Source organism: Rhododendron vialii, chromosome 6a (genome assembly GCF_030253575.1).
Source record: "Rhododendron vialii isolate Sample 1 chromosome 6a, ASM3025357v1".
Lineage (NCBI taxonomy): Eukaryota > Viridiplantae > Streptophyta > Magnoliopsida > Ericales > Ericaceae > Rhododendron > Rhododendron vialii.
Window position 1 is genome coordinate 16,523,874 of NC_080562.1, and position 19,946 is coordinate 16,543,819.

General features: G+C 40.3%; 1 protein-coding gene across 1 annotated transcript; it reads right to left on the minus strand.

Moving 5' to 3' along the window:
• Positions 1 to 10,634: 10,634 nt before the first annotated feature.
• LOC131328450 (uncharacterized) lies at positions 10,635 to 11,743 on the minus strand. Its single transcript, XM_058361394.1, has 3 exons — positions 11,720 to 11,743; positions 11,226 to 11,597; positions 10,635 to 11,132 (listed from the first exon to the last, which is right to left on the minus strand). The coding sequence occupies exons 1-3, from the start codon at positions 11,741 to 11,743 to the stop codon at positions 10,635 to 10,637; spliced, it is 894 nt and encodes a 297-aa protein (XP_058217377.1).
• Between the last annotated feature and the right edge of the window lie 8,203 nt (positions 11,744 to 19,946).

Below are 19,946 nucleotides of genomic sequence, written 5' to 3' on the forward strand. Positions count from 1 at the left end.
CTCAAGTTTTCAAATCATGTATCCTTGCCATTGCACGAACAGATCTACAATTTTAAAAGAGCAAATGTACACATCTATGCATGCAGAAGCTCAGAAAACACAAAAAACTGGAAAAATGGACAGCAATGGCATGCATGCACTCCCAAGCGCTAGGGAATGGCTTTGAGCGCTTGGGAGTGAGCTGCATGCCAGCTTACTCTCAAATAGAAAATGGCACCACTTCATCATGCAAACACCCTTATCTAAGTTTTTAACAAGAGAATATCTTATTTTTAACTTAGGAAAACTTTGTTCTTACTTGAGATTTGTAAGAAACATTTCTGTTTTAGGAAAAATGATCTTATGTGTCTGCACGCCAGAATAAAACCATTTTATTTAAAAGTGCACCTCACCCCCAGCCTACTGCTTACCAAAATGCCATGCATGGGACTGGAAACAGTCCCGAGCGCTCGAGAGCACTCTTGAGCGCTCGAGAGCACTCTTGAGCGCTCGAGAGTGTTTCCAGTAGGGGTTTTGGGAAAACATTATTCGTGGACTCTTTGCTCTTGCTTTTTCACTAAGGTCTCCCAACCATGCACCCAGCATTAAGGACTGGGACAAGCTGAGAGACCCCCCTCAGAAGGGAGAACAACCTCTTGATTTGAACCAAGGATAGAAATATTTCTACCTTTGCTTGACACTTTGCTCCTTGGATGGTTGTGAAAGGTGAATGTAGAGTGAAAAAGATAAGAGATCAGAAGCTAAGAGTGTTCTGGATTTCTTGCCCTTTTCCTTGATGATTTTAAAAAAAAAAACTTTTGAAGCTGGGAAAGAAGTTTGAGTTTGAAAGCTTTTTCCCTTGAACAAGAGAGAGAAAAAAGGAGGGGTTTAGAGAGAGAGAACTTTCGTAGCCCCCCTCTTCAGCTGAAAAACCAGGTATACATATAGAGCATATAACCCATGGTTTTGAAAAATGAAATGATTTTGAAATAAACCCTTTTTTAAAGAAAGAAATCTTCAGCTGATATCTTCTCTGACTGAGGTTGAGTGTTGACTCACCTCAGCCGGCTCAAGGGGAAAGCAATGATGGCTTGCATGGATAGTGGGAATCTTTTTCACCCATTGGGCACTGGGAGAGGTCTCGAGCGCTCTGGAATGGTCTCGAGCGCTTGGGACTTCACTCTCGAGCGCTCGAGAGTGAGCCAGGCCAGTGGTTTTTGGAAAATAGTTTGGAGCGCTTGGGAATGATTTTGACCATTTCCTTTTCAAATCCTTTAAGGAGCAACGTCTCAATTGATACATGGCTTATTTTGATCCATATTCATCATCGGGAAGCCTCAAGGCCACAAATTAAGGAAATTCGACAAGTCCAAATTGGGGTGTCTACAAAGAGAACAATCAACTTTTCTTTCATTACTATCCTTTAACCTATGTGAAATCTCGGATCTTATCCACAGATCCGTTCCTACCCATAACCTCTGGCACAAACACCGGTGTGGTCCGACTCCCCTTTTCCAGATCCGGATGAAAGATACCTAGGTTATCTACCCCGTATCCCATTTGCGACCATACGTTCGGATAAAACTTCACCGGGTGTCCACGCGAGCACATTCGAGTCCGGGTTGTGACACAAGCACAATATCTCCCTTATGACCCGTCCCAACATCCGAGAGCCGATCACCACCATGCCGTAGCTAGGGTTCGTAAATCCATACTTTCAACAGATCACCACCAATCAACCTCCAACAATTCAATCCCCGGATTCCTTGTCCGGAATCACAATCACAGCCTCTCACATTATCCATTTTCCATTAAACCTACTTTCAACGTCAAAGATGATAAATCCGCACATCGCAACCAACCCAGGAACCTATTTGTCCAATCTATCAGTACAACAGCATTTCACACAGTTCAACATTTTTCAAAACATGCTCACGGGCTATAACAGTAATTAAATTCGCGATAATAACCAATCATGCAATAAAACTAAACACGCGAATAATTTATCATACGTTAAATTTAATCATGTCATTCAATAATCCAACTAAACATACTAACATGCTAAAACTATTTAACCATGCGATAACACAAATCATGCGATTTAAAATAAATTAAGTTATTTCTTTTATTCTCTCTTTTCTTTTTCAAACTGAAGCCTACGCTTAATCCACATCGCCTCAATGTGTAGACAATATTAGAATAGTTCGTATTTGCAACAAAGCTAGGATCCTATCTCTTACGCTACCAGTTCTTTAAGTCAGATCGAAACTAGTTAACTTTGGGGGCTTATACGATTAGCTTTAATACGCTAAGGGGAGGTTTACTAGCTAATCTAACTCAAGGGGTTAAACAGTAATCATTCTAAACTTTTCCATATTTCCAGGCTGTTCTTCCAGCGGCTACCTTCCTCATTTTAAAAACAAAAAAAAACAAAACAAAACAGAGGCAGTGGTGTTCAACGAAGTGGGCTTTCGGCCTGAACTCAACCGGCGACGTCGCGTTTAGTTAATATCATACCGAAACACGAAACAATCAATACGGAACATAATTTATATTTAGGGAGGCGAGTTCCGAACTACCTCTTGTCCGGCGAAACAGTTTTCGGAGAGATTTCAGGACGAGTCAGAGCGGCGGCGGCTCGGTCGAAAGGTGGTAGTGTACGACAGTGGAGATGGCTCCGGTGGTGGTGATGGCCAGTGGTGATGACTGCTCCGGTGATGAGAGAATGTACGGTGGTGGAGGTGGCGATGGAGGAGGTTCCGACTGGTGGAGGAGGTGTTGGGTTGCGGTTGCCGGTGGAGATGGGTCGACGAGTCGTGGGTCGGAGCGCTCTCTCTCTCTTTCTCTCTCTCTGGACGAAACAAGAGGGGATGGGGAGATGAAGTGTGTGTGATTTATGTATAAGTGTATGTATGTATATAATAGGAAATAGAAAAAGAAAAGTGGAGTGGGAGGTGGAGTGTTAAAGTTGTTGGATTAGATAGGAGGCATGGTGAGGGAGTGGGGCTGCCGAATCTGGCAGCGGGAGAGAGTGATGGAGGAGTATTGGTTTGGGTTGGGAAAAAATGATCCAGTGCAACTCATGCACACACTAGGAAAATTACTCGTTGGATACACGCGTGCACAATCAATTATGGAATAAAATTGGTGTGACGACATAAATAATTTTTCGAGCAAAATAATTATTTTTTCTTTGATAATTATTATTATTTATTAAAAAAATACCGGGCGTTTACAATCTATCCCCCTTAAAATAATTTCGTCCTCGAAATTAAGATATACCTTGGATTTGATACTGCTGCGGATAGTTGGCTTCCATTGCGTCCTCGCGATCCCAAGTTGATTCCTCCAGTCCTCGGTGTCTCCATAGGACTTTGACTAATTTGATTGTTCGTCCTCGGGTAATTTTTCTCCATGATCCTGAATTTCCACCGGTTGTTCTTCAAAAGTCGTATCCTCGTCCAGGTTTGACTTCCTCTTAATTGAACACGTGGGTAGGGATGGGTCATACATTTCCGTAGCATGGAGAAGTGAAAAACGTTGTGAACTTTGGCGATCTACGACGGTAAAGCGAGGTGATAGGCTACTTCTCCAATTTGCTTCAAGATTTTGAATGGACCAATGTAGCGAGGCGATAACTTCCCTTTCTTGCCAAATCGGAAGATCCCACGGTGCAACTTGATTTTCAAGAACACATGATCTCCCACATTAAACGTCAAAGGCCTTACTCTCTTATCAACATAACTCTTTTGTCTGTTCTGTGCGGTCAAAAGTCGCTCCCTGATCACCTTTACCTTCTCAATAGTTTCTCAGACTAGTTCAGGTCCAAGCAAGGCGTCTTCTCTAACCTTGGTTCAACAGATGGGCGATCGACATGGTCGTTCATACAGTGCTTCATAAGGGGCCATCCCGATGCTAGCTTGGTAACTGTTGTTATTGGCAAACTCCACCCGCGGTAGGTGTCTCTCCCTACTTCCTTTAAAATCCAACACAAAAACTCGAAGCATGTCCTTCAGGGCTTGAATCGTCCTCTCAAATTGTTCATCAGTTTGAGAGTGAAAAGCTGTGCTCAGGCGGATATCTGTTCCCAATGCTTTCTGCAGGCTTCCCCAAAAGTTTGAGGTGAAACGGGGGTCTCGATCAGAAACTCTAGATGTCGGCACTCCGTGCAATCGAATAATCTTGTTGATGTAGAGTCTGCTATAAGATTCCCTACCTCTTAGATGGTGGATGATACTTTTCTCCAAAATGAATGAAAAGATTAAAAAAATGTTCAAAAGGTTTCAACATGAGCCAAATGTCCAAAGGTCATAGCACCAAACAGAAAGTACGAATAGTTACTCTTCCACGAATTGAGGTTCAATTAGGTTTGAGTTGGAGTTGGAACACGAGGACAATGAGGATTAAGTTAACCAAAGTAACTCAATGATTTGGAATTGAAAAGTTCCATCATTGCAATTAATAGTGTTGATTAAAGATTTAACAAGCGAGTGAAACAAACAAGTACTTGGGCTTCAAAACATTGCAATGGAATAAATAAGGCGGGTTCTCTTAAGAAATATAGATATACCGCAATAAGTTCTGAAGGATTACCAGGTCCAACGATGAAACCGAACTAGATATTTATTTTGCACCACATTGGCCAAATGCGTTTCCAAAACAAGCATCTAACTCTAGTTATTTAAAAGAAAGGAAAAATAATGGGCACGAGTGAAAAGTAAACAACGACTTTCGAATCCAAAAAATAGAAAAAGTCACTAATAGAGCGATGATTGGATCTTACTAGCTCAAGGCATGATACAAAGCTCAAGGAAAGTGAAGCATAGCAATATTATGTTCATCCAAGGATTTGACAACTCCAACATTGAAAATTGAACTACGTTTATGGAATTAGAGTTTTGTAAGGTCGGACACATGTCTTGTTCTGATATCAAAAGAATTGAAGGTTGTGGATAGCTGATAGTGCGTTGGTTAAAAAAATAAACGGGGATTGCTCCAAACATGCAGTTTTCAATGGATTAGAAAGGTTATACTCATAATTGAGTAAATTGTTGACTTCAAATCAAATTAAGAAAGGTTGGAACAAAATGATCTTTAGGAATACCCAACTCACAAAAGAAAATGTCACGAGAGTTAGGTGCTTGGAATAGACAAGGAGTTCAACGATTAGAGCTTTAGTTGAAGTTGCAGCTCTAACAATGGAGAGTCATAATGAAGGTAATTTTAAGAAGAGCCAAGAGAGATTGAAGGTAACGGGCAGTTAGGATACAATTGATTGAACGAGAATGGGGACTTAGATGAATAATCGTCAATAGCTCGTCTATCCGCCTTTAAAAAAAAATAGAACTTCATTGCAAGAGAATGGTTGTCGCTTTCTCAAATATTCACAACCTTGAGCTCTTCCTGGTCTGCTTGAACTGTGATGGTGCCGTCGTTGAATTCAATTTGCATGGTATATAGCTGGGTGATGATTTTAAATCTCTAACAGCATAATGTTTTTATTCGTCGATCTATCTACTATCTTAAGGGGTCTATGATGCTTGAGGTTGGGGTGTCAAAATAGTCGGTGTGACAATCATTTGTAGAAATTGCATGACCCTCATGTTACTCGATATCTCATTGGACTTCATGTTGCGTTGACCTCGAGATTGGTGTAAACATGTTGATAACGTGGGCGGCATTGGCAGTAGTGTTCATGCGAAGTTGTTAAAGGGTTTCTACTCCGGATTCGTAGCAAAGGATTTTGAAATTGCAAGAATAAAATAATTTTTGAATTTTCTATACAATGACATGCAAATAATCCCTTTTCCTTCTTCTTCTTTTTTTAAACAAAACCCTTTGTTTTTTTTTTACAAAACAATTGAAAGTATTTATGTAAAAAGTACCACATTTCTATGTAGAAAGTGCACATGGCCAGAAGAAAGTGCACATGGCCAGACACGTGATTGCTACAATTAGCCCTATCTACTAGTCATACATGCAAGACTTAAGTTTTCTCACAGTACGTTCACACAATGACCCTACCCTTCCCAACCTATCTCTGATCATAGTCTCAACGAAAAGGGAAAACCCTTTTTCAGCGGGTATTCAATCTCCTAGATAGCGTCTTCTTTGGCCTTAGTCTCTTCCTCCCAACATTGTCAAGGTCTATCGCATCATTTTCGAACGAGAACTTTTTGACCGCGTTGATCGGCTTACATATACAATAAGGCGAGTTCTTCTATCTCTTTCTTGGAGTTGTTGACCTCAGTACTTTGACGGAGTTGCTTCGGGTGACAAGACATATTTTTATGCTACTCTTATAATAAAATAAAATATCGTACAGTAGCTAAGACAATAGATAGATTAAGCACATAACTACCTCAGATAACACTCTTGGAAAATGATTTACACAATCTACCTAAGGCCGATGATTTCAACCTAGAGCTCTGATACCATTTTGTAACGCCCCAAAAATTCGAAGACATGAAAAAAAATAATGAAAAGATCATTTCCACAAAAGAAATTCATAAATTTACTACATCACCATTTTAAAAGCAAATGTCATTATTTTACAACCATTTCGAATAAATCAAAACATTACAATTTCCAAATAAACTTAGAAGCTTCCAAAATAAAGTCGACTTAAATTAATCAGAGCGACTATTCGCACGAAAACCAAGGTTTTCAGCTTCTTCCTCATTTGGGTTGAACTTGATCGAATCGTACGACACTTCTGTTCCGTCTTCGGTACCTAGCGTTCGAGTTACCAGGGCAACATAGTACCATGAGCGATGACGCTCAGTAGCCAAAACCCACCCAAACCCATAACTTACAAGCAATAGGATATACAATTGAAATGCATTAAAATAACATAGAAAGAGAACAATCAACTTTTCTTTCATTACTATCCTTTAACCTATGTGAAATCTCGGATCTTATACACAGATCCGTTCTTACACATAACCTCTGGCACAAATACTGGTGTGGTCCGACTCCCCTTTTCTAGATCTGGATGAAAGATACCTACGTTATATACCCGGTATCCCATCCGCGACCATAAGTTCAGATAAAACTTCACCGGATGCGCACGCAAGCACATTCGAGCCCGAGTTGTGACACAAGCACAATAACTCCCTTATGACCCGCCCCAACATCCGAGAGCCGATCACCACCATGCCGTAGCCAGGGTTCATAAATCCATACTTTCAACAGATCACCATCAATCAACCTCCAACAATTCAATCCCCGGATTCCTTGTTCGGAATCACAATCACAACCTCTCACATTATCCATTTTCCATTAAACCTACTTTCAACGTCTAAGATGATAAATCTGCACATCGCAACCAACCCGTGAACCTATTTGTCCAATCTATCAGTACAACAGCATTTCACACAGTTCAACATTTTTCAAAACATGCTCACGGGCTATAACAGTAATTAAATTCGCGATAATAACCAATCATGCAATAAAACTAAACACGCGAATGATTTATCACACTACTACAAAAATAGATAAAGACCTCGGTCATTTGGTGTGATCTTTCAATTTTAATCTCGCATTCAAAACTGTGGTCTATCAAGGTGTAACTAAAAGTCCCCATCTTTTAACCACAGGAAAAAAACCGTGATTAAAACTCATTAAAACTGCGACTAAAAACATAATAACTGTGATTAAAAATGACAAAACCGTGACTTTTAATAGCTTAACATCTCAGTTTCATTATAAAACCGTGGTTGTTTAGAGAATAATAATCTCAATTTTTGAAAAAACCGAGATTAAAAGTGGCATTTTCCTAAGGAAAAAAATCACACTTTATTTATTCTGTTGGGTTTTGAACCTAAGTCTCTTGAGTTTTGCATAGAATCTTCAACCAACTGTACCACACACACTTTTCAATATATAATTGAAATATTTAATATATAACATATGCGTTTAACATTAAAATATATTTCGAACATCATTTCAAACCTTTAAATATTAAAATTAGAAATTTTGATAAACATGAAAGTTGTAGCCCTTTGTGTTATTGTTCAAACCCAATTTGAATTATCTCAATTAATGGAGTTTTGAGCATAGAGTTATACTCGAAATACATTTGGTGACAAAACGCAACCTTCATAAATTTTGTCACCAAAAGTACCCATTTGGTGACGAAATATATTTTCATCGCCGAAAGTACCCCATTTTTTGATGAAATGTTTTTTTATAGAATGGTTGAGAGTGACATTTATTTAGGGGTATTGCATGCGTAGTCAATTAAGGGGTAAGCAACTTTCAACTTTTCCGATATAAGAGCTTTCATCTCAAGTCTAAAAAAAATGTGATGTATTCTCTAACTTACGATCTCAGTTTCTAGATGATTGAGATTAAAAGTTTTTTTTATCTTAATTTTTTCGAAATGAGATATATTCTTTCATATACAATCTTAGTTTTTCAAAAACGAGATCTATTCTTTAAGTTACAATCTCACTTTTAGATTATTGAGATTAAAAAATCTTTTCATCTCAGTTTTTTGAGAATAAGATCTATTCTTCAAGTTACAATCTCACTTTTTAGATTACTGATATTAAAAATTCTTTCCATCTCAGTTTTTTCGTATAACTGAGATTAAAACTATAGTCCATAACATTTTATTACGCTTTTACAAAAAGAGCGATCTTTTAATTTTTGGACCGTGATCTTTATACCATTTTGTAGTAGTGTCATACGCTAAATTTAATCATGTCATTCAATAATCCAACTAAACATACTAACATGCTAAAACTATTTAACCTTGCGATAACACAAATCATGCGATTTAAAATAAATTAAGTTATTTCTTCTATTCTCTCTTTTCTTTTTCAAACTGAGGCCTACGCTTAATCCACATCGCCTCAATGTGTAGACAATATTAGAATAGTTCGTATTTACAACAAAGCTCGGATCAGATCAAAACTAGTTAACTTTGGGGGCTTATACGATTAGCTTTAATACGCTAGGGGGAGGTTTACAAGCTAATCTAACTCAAGGGGTTAAACGGTAATCATTCTAAACTTTTCCATATTTCCAGACTGTTCTTCCAGCGGCTGCCGTCCCCATTTTAAAAACAAAACAAAACAGAGGCAGTGGTGTTCAACGAAGTGGGCTTCCGGCCCGGACTCGACCGGCGACGTCGGGTTTAGTTAATATCATACCGAAACACGAAACAATCAATACGGAACATAATATATATTTAGGGAGGCGAGTTCCGAACTACCTCTCGTCCGGCCATCACCACCACCGGAGCCATCTCCACTGAGGCGGCGGCTCGGTTGAAAGGCGGTAGTATACGACAGTGGAGATGGCTCCAGTGGTGAGAGAATGTACGGTAGTGGAGGTGGTGATGGAGGAGGTTCCGACTGGTGGAGGAGATGTTGGGTTGCGGCTGCCGATGGAGATGGGTTGACGGGTGGTGGGTCGGAGTGCTCTCTCTCTCTCTTTCTCTCTCTCTGGACGACACAGGAGGGGATGGGGAGATGAAGTGTGTGTGAATTATGTATAAGTGTATGTATGTATATAATAGGAAAAAGAAAAAGAAAAGTGGATTGGGAGGTGGAGTGTTGAAGTTGTTGGATTAGATAGGAGGCATGGTGAGGGAGTGGGGCTGCCGAATCTGGCAGAGGGAGAGGGTGATGGAGGAGTATTGGTTGGGGTTGGGAAAAAATGATCCAATGCAACTCATGCACACACTAGGAAAATTACTCGCCGGATACGCTCACACACATCGATTATGGAATAAAATTGGTGTGACGACATAAATAATTTTTCGAGCAAAATATTTATTTTTGCTTTGATAATTATTGTTATTTATTAAAAAACATACCGGGTCTTTACACATCTAATAGGCTGTCACTCCCTCTGGGGTTTCCAAATTCCTTACCCACCACTCGGCTTATGAAGCAATCTCCGCCAAGTTGGACACTAAAGTCGGATAGTTCAGAAAGATTTCTCGCTGCTAACTACGTGCCTGCCGCAAGACCCATCCTCCTAAGTACTACATACATAGCTTTGGCAAGGTGGCTATACCTGACTTTTAGAAGCCATTCGAGCACAGCAAACACTGGAGGTATCTCATCCTGCATGGATTTAAAGTCTCCTAAACTTGTCACGATCCACCTCACACTCAACAGTCTAAGAACAATTTTGTCCTCTAAAAATTTAATCAAGATGGATCATTCCAAAAGATATCATCCAACCCAACTATAAAAATGAAGACGGTGGGTCACATAACCAAGTCAGAATTGCTCCTCTAGTCACCATACGAATAAAATCATCAAACCAAGAAAAAATTTGTTTAAATGGCAAGGTTTCGAAACTCACCCTAAAAATTAAGACCGAATAAGACACATTGCTCTCCATCTCTTCCTTGGAACCATGGATGTCTATGCAAGAACCGCTTAAACCTACCCCTCCCCCCCCAACTTTGAGTATGCTCCATAGGTCCATAATTTATTGTAATAACATCTACCAAATCAGCACATGAAGCCATAGATTAAGGCGACACAGGCTGTAATCCAAGTCCTAACAAGGACCCCTACAAAAGGAGTGGGCGGTTCACCCAAAAGAGCTGGTGCAGGCTCAACTTTGATTTCTCGAGGAGGGATGACCATTAGGTGTGTGGAACCCAGTAAAGTGTTAACCTCCTCGATAGACTAATCAATATCAAAATTCTCTAAGTCAAACTGAGCCAAACAAGCAGCCAATGGGTCGTCAGTCAAAATATAAGGCAACGCCTCCTCCACTAAGTCGTTTATGACATCGACTGCAAAGCAGTCTTCCTCCACTAGAGGAGGTCTCGTGGCCTTGTAAACACTAAGCTTAAGGGTCATGTTTCCAAAGGTCACCTCCATCTCCTCACTCCTCACATAAATGTTTGCATTAGCAGTCGCCAAGAAGGGACGACCAAGAATAATCGGAGTTTGCTTTTTGAGGGTTTGGACCGATTCTATGTCAAGGACTATAAAATCAGCCGGAAAGTAAAAATCATTAACATTAACAAGAACGTCCTCAATTACTCCATGTGGCACCTTAATGGATCTATCAGCTAATTGCAAGGTAACCAACGTGGGCTTTAACTCCCCAAGCCCCAATTGTTCATACACCGAGTACGGAATCAAGTTGACAGTAGCCCCTAAGTCTAAAAGTGTGCACTCTATGGCATGTTTCCCAATGCCTATATCAATAGTCGGGGTACCAGGGTCTTACAACTTAGGGGGAGCATCAGACTGGAAAAAAGAGCTCACTTGCTCAGTGAGAAGGACCTTTTTAGACACATTGGTTCTGTTTTTCCTCTTTTGGGGGCAGAGGTCCTTCAAAAATTTTGCATAGATTGGGACTTGTTTGATGGCATCTAAGAGTGGGATGTTAACTTTCACTTGCTTGAATACCTCAAGGGTATCCTCCATAGATACTCCCCTTTTAGAAAGGGGAGATGGCACATTCAAACATGATGGGAACGGGGCTTTAGGCACATAGGGTGGTACCTTAGAGCCTTTGGACATGGGAGTGGGTGGTGCAAGTGTGACTGAAGGGGTTCCTTCCTTACTCTGTGAACTCTCCTCCCCAAACTCATTGGTGTCGACGGGAGTCAAATGCTCCTTCGGCTTCTCTTTTCTCTAGTCAGGTTTCCACCTCTCTCTTATTACGCAATGTCATGACTAACTTAGCGTCAACAGGGGGTGCTTCGTGAACCACAAACTGTCCTCCAGGGGTTGGACAGTCTGACTGGGCAACCTACCTTCTTCCCTACGACAGACTGCATTGGCTATTTGACCCACTTGGGTCTCTAACCTCACGATGGACTATGTGTTGGTGCGCACCTACTATTGGGTGTCATTTAGTTTGTCAAGCGCTTGTAGCACCTTTTCCTCAAAGGATGGATTCCGCGATGATTGGGGAGGTGCTTGCTGCTGGTTCTGTGAGCGATAGGCCATAGGGTTAAACTGAGTGTTAAATGGCCTAAACTGCTGAGCAAAACTGTTGCCTTGTTGTTCCGTCCTCCACGAGAAATTAGGATGTTTGGCCCAACCCGCATTGTAAGTACTAGAATACGGATCATTACTCGGTTGGGAGAAACCCCGTACATTAGAGTACCCCTGTGCGGCATTAACTTGCTCCTCCATAAAAATGGGAAATTGTGGGAGTGTAGGACAATCAGCAATGAAATGGGCTAGGCTAGCACATAAAGAATAGGCCTCATGTAGAGACCCGTATTTTCGTTAATTATTGAAATGTTTATTAAATGACTAATTGGGAGAATATGGTTTAATGGGTGATTATTTGATTTGAGGATCTAAGTGAAAGAATAAAAGATTGAGGGGGTGGATGTGTAGTTTAAAGATATAAGAGTATATAAGGTGTGTGTGCGTGGTGTAGAGAATCATTTCATCTCTCATCTCTCTCTTTCGTTCTTTTTCTCTCTCTAGCCGAAATCTTCTCTCTCTCGCCGAAATCTTCTCTCTCTCTTGCTATCTCACAAAACTTCCCTCAATCACTCAAGAACTCCAAGAATCAACCTCCCTCCGGCATTGCAATCTCGTTCCTAAGCTTAAAAATCCTTGGGTTTCACCGGGTAAGGCTTGAATCGAAGATTTGAAGTTCAAAGAGGCTAGGGCTCACTCAAATCTCGTAGATCTTGGTGTTCGTCGCGAGGTAGGGACTTCTTTACCTCTTTTATGTGATTATATGTTGGTTTGGTGTAAGAATCGAACTTTGATCGTCTCCCTTTGTTCATTCGAAAGCTGTCAAAATCTATAGAAAATCGCCCAAAATCGCCTAGGGATCGATCTCTCTATTCATTTATGGCCCAGCAAGCCCAGGGATCGATCCCTGGTGATGGGGGATCGATCCCTCCCTTCTCTGGAATTTCTGCTCGTCTTCTGGGTTTCAGCCCAACTTCAAACGGCCATAACTTTCTCGTCCGATGTCGGATTCATGCAAATTTTATATCGATTCGAAGGTCTTGAAGTTAGCTTTTCATTTCCACCAAAATCACCTAAAGACTCTACGTACACAAAAAGTTATAACTGTTAGAGTGGGGGTGTGTTAGTCTCCCAACATCCATTGGCTACTCCTATGATTCTTATTTTGTCATTATGACTTCCTATGATTAGTGGATGTTATTTTTGACCCGTTGGCCTTCCGTTAGTAAGGAATGAATAATAGTTTACTTGGTTAAAATGTCAATAAGATGCAACTTGTGAATGAATGATTACTTTTGAACGTTGTGGCATATTTGTGATATTGTTGGCATGTCGTGATATACTTTATGAATGAATGTGGATTTTGAAAAGCTTTAACTTGTATGTTAAGTGAGGAAATAGTTGTTTGGGTCGGTGGTCGATTTAGGAAGTCTCGTAACGCAAGGGGTGGAAATACAAAGACTTAGATGGTCTCGTAGCGCAAGGGGTGGTGATACGGTGACCTTAAATGTTGGTGTTCATCGTAATGCTAGGGGTGGTAATACGGTGACTCTCGTGGTGTTGTACGGCAACGCAAGGGGTGGAAATGTCGATGGTGGGGATATGGGATAGTGAGTTGTGTCAAAGTTGTTACTTACTTGAGTATTGTGAACCCTTATGGCATAATGTGATTATAGCATATCTTAGAATGATTGTCTTGAATGTTTGGCACATCCTTGAGTCGATTGTATTTCGTCGTTGAGCTATATCTTCTTATTTTCCTTCTCTTGCCCTTATCATCACATTTGCATATAAGATTGGTAAAGATTTTCCTACTGAGCTAGTGTAGCTCAATAAAATCTTTCTTCTTAGGTCTTAATGCCGGGCAATAGATTGCATTCTATGGTGTGTTTGGACATGAAGATTTTTGGAAGCTAATTTGATTTAGTTACTCACTCATCTTGTAATAGACTTACTTTTGGGTTAAAGATGGCTTTGTAACTAATTAATCTAGAAATTCTTTTGACTAAATCGTTTGTAACTATTAGCTCATCCGTACTTGTACTTAATCTCATTTTGAGGCCGGTGTGCCAAAGTTGTAATTATCTAAACTTGGGAAACTCTTTTGGGTAGCATATATGATATGCGAGACTCTTTTATAGAAATGTATTATTTAATTATGTTGAAAACCGAGGGCATGACACCTCCTGATAAGGTGGAGGCTGTGAGGTGGCCGGTCCCATACAAAGAAGCTTTTCAACCTTTTCAGTCAGTATCTCGACTTTGGAATTGAGGTCATGAGATGGTGTAATCTCATAAATACCTCGTGGCTTATCAGAACTAGTAGTGACTGACTTACCTCTCCACTCAAAAGAGACATTTTGTAGGGACCCTTCGCTCATCGTTTCGAACATTTGCTAGGCATCCTTTTCATTTTTAACCATCACAGAGCCTCCACATGAGGCATCAACCATCACATGATGCGACATAAGCAGCCCGGAATAAAAACTCTGTACTAATTGCCACTTAGGTATGTCATGGTGCGGACACTTACAAATGAGATCCCCATATCGCTCCCAAGCCTCATAGAACTGTTCATTCTCAGCTTGTTGGAAAGTGGTGATCTCCTGCCGAAGCCGGAGTGTTTTTCCTATGGGGAAGAATTTCTTAAGGAAATGCCGCACTCATTTGCGCCCAAGATGTTATAGAATTAGCTGGCAAAGTACTAAGCCAATGTTTGGCATTCCCTATCAAAGTGAATTGAAACAAAATCAATCTCAATGCATCCATCGAAAAATTCTGAATTAAAAGCGCGAAACTGAGGGCTTCATATTCAGTGATGTGTTGATATGGATCCTCTTGAGATTGCTCTTGAAACTTTAGGAGCATTTGGAGTGTACCGGGCTTAATCTCATAGTTGTTAGCCGTGATCGCGGGTAATCGTATACATAATGGTGTAGTGTAAACTGTGGGGGCAAAGTGTGAATTGAGAGAGAGAGGGTGTTAGGTACAACTAAGTCCCTCTGCTCATCAACCATTGCAACTAAATTGGTTTTTTTATGAACCTTGCGTCTCCTTTCTAAGTCTAGATTAAGAGGAATGAGTTCGGGTTTCAAAGACCGATGACCAAGCATGCAAGTTCAATACCCCTCCATTGTAAGAATGGGGTACTCTAGACACAGACACAAATTTGCCAAAAAGAAGAACAAAACTCACAATGGGTCAACAAAATTGCTTTATATCACGGCACCACTTCTCCATCGTGATCTTTGCTCGTTTTGTCGCCTCGTAACTTGTAGCTAAGAACACCAAAACTGACAAACAAAATTAAATTAAAAAGCAATGAACTAAACTAAAAACATATCGAACTTATGCAATCGTGCAAACTGTCCTCAGCAATGGCGCCAAAATTTGACCGCGTCATTCCATGTCAAAAATAAATTTATAAAACTGAGAATTAACTACTACTTCGTAGAATAGTGGTTAAAACCGAGTATCGTTCCGACAGAGACAGTATGGCTGAGTTACGACAAAATTCGATTAATTTTTAAGTTAATTTGGGCAAAGGAAGTTTAGTTGTTTGAATTTGGAGAATTTATTAAATTAAATAGAAAGTTTGTAATGATTGGAGAGAAAATCTAGGGTTCGAATCCACTTCGACCGCGTAACAACAATATGCATAGGCTAGTTTTATTTATTCGAATCAAAAGAGATTATCGCTAGGAATTGTGAACACTTTTGATAATCATCAAGAAAATAATCGTGTTATAAGGCATAGACTATTCCATAGCACAGACAGTCTCTCAGTAGCACGGTTTAGCCACCTAACGACACAATCCATCTTACAAGCATAATCTATCTCAGAACTCCAACCTCAATCATTGAAAACCATTTCAAAACTAGGTATTTGAAATCCAGAATACAAATACTCAATTGCTAGAAAGAATTAAAATCAATTCATTCAATTGCAATGAAAAGGGTTCTGAGTTTTACAATCGATCTGAATATTAAAACCTAAACCTATACATATACAAATTTACTTGGAACGGTGCTTCATCTTCTTTTTTTTGGGTAAATTAGCTTAAAATTAAAAAAGATTAACCGAATGTACAGCCTACAAGAGGCATACCCCAAAAGAAAAAGAAAAGGAAAAAAAAGAAGAATGAAAAAAGTGCAATAACTCATGCACAACCCGCATAGACAGTAAAGTAGATTAAGTGCGATAACAAAAGTACCATGAGTGTGGAGATCATATCCCAATTGCACTATCCATCTAGGCGGAAGGATAGTACAACGGGGTATGATATGTAGTGATACGAGAAGACTATCATGAAAACTAACTACTATCTGGCACATCCCGCCAGGCTAGGAAATAAAGTAAGTAGTTATGGTCAGAAATGACCAAATGATAACCATCACTGAAGACAAGTAGCCGCAAAGCAAATCGGCATCAAGGGAAGGCTGAACAGCTACTCCAGAGGAACATGGCACCAAGAAGAGATTCGAACCAGAGATGTCAGCATCTGACAGGGGGGCCCACCCTACACACCACACCCATTCCATCCGGCCTAATACTCCCTCATCCAAGCCCAAAGGCTCGCCAAAAAAACAACCCGCCCTCAGCCAACTACCAAACACCACAGCATCCAGAGATGGGATAAGCAAACCACGATCCTAATACTCCAACCGAACCCAGAGCGACAAGCAAAATACCCACTTCTAAAAGAATAGCTACTACATAGGAACTAGGCACCGAGGAGAGGCTCGAACTAGAGATGTCGGCATCTAACAAGGCTATCCTTCTAAGTATCCTGCACACCACACCCATTCCATCCAAACTACTACACCCTCAACCTAATCCCTTAGTCTCACCATAATCTAAAAGAGGAACAGAAAGAGGAACCACAAAAAATGGCCACTCAAACTGCAGATGAAACCAAGTTGCCCCTTTCAATCAGTGCACCACACCCAATCTAATCAATGAAAGCCCGCGAGCTATCCCTTTCGATCAAGGCACGCCACTAATCTAGTCGAAGGCAGCCCAAGTCGCACCACACTACGCTAAAGAACCAGGCTAGTGAAACAAAGAATCATGGAATTTAATGAAGCTCTACAATAAGTTGCACAGCATTTGAGCCCTGAATTGGGCAATGAGCCTAGTAACTAAACAAGGCAGGTTGATTTAAAAAAAAATGCATGGGCGCATAGCAGCCCCATACTTTTTTCCGCCCATGCATTTTTTTTTTTTTTTTGGGGGGGGGGGGGGGGTTAATAGCAGCCCCATACTTCTATTTTCTCGGTACAAAAATTAAAATGGGTATTGCAAACAATACAGCCCATTGTTTTTATAAACCCAGCCGGTATACAAAACCACTAAAACTCCATTGTTAGAGTTACAGCATCATCCATCCAACCAGATCTGAGAGGATATTCCAGCAGTTAAGACAAGCAGCAAACTCGATTTTAACACTAATCCGAAATACCTCCAACAGAAACAAATTTTGATCTTGAAGAAATCAGGTAAGTTAGTGAACCACCTGATTGAGTTGATACCAGTTCTGAACGAGGTGGGACCCACCTCGGCGAGCCACGGCCCTCCACCGTGTACCACAACAAGCAGATCTAGACCAATTCGGTTGAGTAAAATTACCCACCGCTGGCAGCAATGGATACGCATTTGCCATACAGTGAAGACAGCCGTGGACCATCTTTAGGACTAGATGAAGTATTTGGTTGGGTTCAGCTTCTGGGCCCTCAAATGGTTGGGTTCACCATCCATTCCCAGTTGCTGTGTGTTTGTGTAGGGCCGATTCACCATGGAAGAGGTGAAGAACGGCATAAGAAAATGATGGGTTTAATTAGTATATCCTTTCTTCGGTTGTGATGGACCGATTCCCTTGAATGGATTGAAGATCGGCAGAGGAAAGGTGGGTTTAAGATCCCCTTTCTCCGGTGAACATAAATCCTAGAGGAAGTGAGTCCACTTGGTGGTTGAAGAGATAAGCAGATTCACGAATGAATCAAGTACTTTGGGTATAGATTGAATAGAAATTTTGGTGGGTTTGATCAGGAAACAAGGATCATTCCCTTTCTCTCTCTAGAAATTCTAGAGAAGAGGCAGAGCCCCTCGAAGGCTTGCTTGTTTTTGCTCATGGTTTCATAACGGTGCTTCATTTTCCCCTAGACAAGTGATTTAGCCGGCCATGGAAACGTGTGCAATCTTTTCTTTTATTTTGCTCTCAACCAAATGGTCTCTTTAGCATCCCCGTTATGCACTGAGTATTCCTCTTATATAAGCTACCAAGGCAAAACCTATTTTTCCTTTTTTATTCGTACATCCGAGAGTTCACCCTAGAAAACAATTCTTTTAACTCTTTCTCCGTCAACCAAGGCTTGAATTGTAATCAATCATAATTGTAACTTCTGGTCCCACCAAGTCCACATGTATTACCAAGAGCAAAATTCATAAACCCAAGTCCATTGCTAATTTATATTCTCCACCAAATATATGGTCACCAATCTTCGCAACAATACTCTATAAGACCTTTCAATTTGTACGTTTTCACGCTTGTCGGACTCCAAGGCCTACAAACACCACAAACCACGAAAATATATCAAGTAATAATGTAAAGGGACCGACAAGACATAAATTAAAAGGATTAAATGGGTGTTTTTCAGGCACCTATCACACCCTCTAACTTACATTGCTAGTCCTCGAGCAAAGAAAATAAAATGCAACTAAAGAAAACAAATAAAATGGATAGTTCTTTTAAACCTCCGGGTGGCTCCGGTAGGACGAGTGAAGTCTCGTGAGGGTTTTCAACAGTGATAACCCACAAAACACCATGAATCCTCTTACACGAAACCCACAACCTGGAAGTAACTCATCAATCTCTCAAGCCAAGGCACGAAGTCATTGCACAAGTATGTTAGGCAACACCAATTCAAAATGCTATCAAGACATGCATATAAACCATGGCACCTAATTTAGCATGTGTGAACACTTGGACTTAGTTACCGATGAAATGCCACTCAAAAGTCTCTCCGAACTGAGCTTCGACTTCAATCTCATAGTGTCATGCACTCACAAATAAAATCACTTGAAACAAGGTGCATGAACTCTCAAGTGTGCGGTTTCGAAGTTATGTAATTGAAAGCAAAACACTTCACACACTACGACACGAAAAAGAACACTTTATATAATGGACACACGTTGTCATGAACAGAACACCAAGCGTTTGAACTCACTCTCACATCCATCAATCCACTTTCCATCACCCCTAGGATCAAATAGGACTTCATTTACAGTTGTAGCGTTGGGTGAATGGTATGTTTCTTTTTTGGGTAAATTAGCTTGAAATTAAAAAAGGTTAACCGAATATACAGCCTACAAGGGGCATACCTCAAGAGGAAAAGAAAAGGAAAAAAAGAAGAAGAGAATGGTCATGTTTCAAGGCTAGGATAAATCAAATTCAAATATCTGAGAAGAGGCAAGTATTTCAAGACAACTTAACGGGGCAAATACGCAATGTGTGCCCCTTAACATCAAATCAATTCCGCCTTATCTCTTTTCTAACCTTTCAACATCTTTCAACCATAAAGCAATGATTTCTCCTTTTCAAACATATTGGTGCCTCTTTCTTTTTTTGGGTAAATTAGCTTGAAATTGAAAAAGAGGCTAACCGAATACACAACCTACAAGGGGTATACTCCAGGAGGAAAAGAAAATAAAAGAAAACAATATTAAAGTAAATTGCTTATGCCAAATGGCTACAAGGGCTAAATAGATATGTGTTGTTTCCAATCCATCTAGTAAGAGGGAAGGAAAACAACGCCTTAATGACACTAGCCAAAAGATATAACTGAATAACATGAGGCTTGATCTACTGAACGCCTTCAACTGAATTCCATAGGAGAGATAGAGTAATTTTAGGTATACAGCCCACTCTAACAGCAGTAAACCATCCTTGATTAGCTCATAACAGCAGCATAATACAGTAGTATAGCAGTCAAACTAGCAGCAGAACACTTCAATTGCAGCAAAACCCTTTAAATGATGGACAT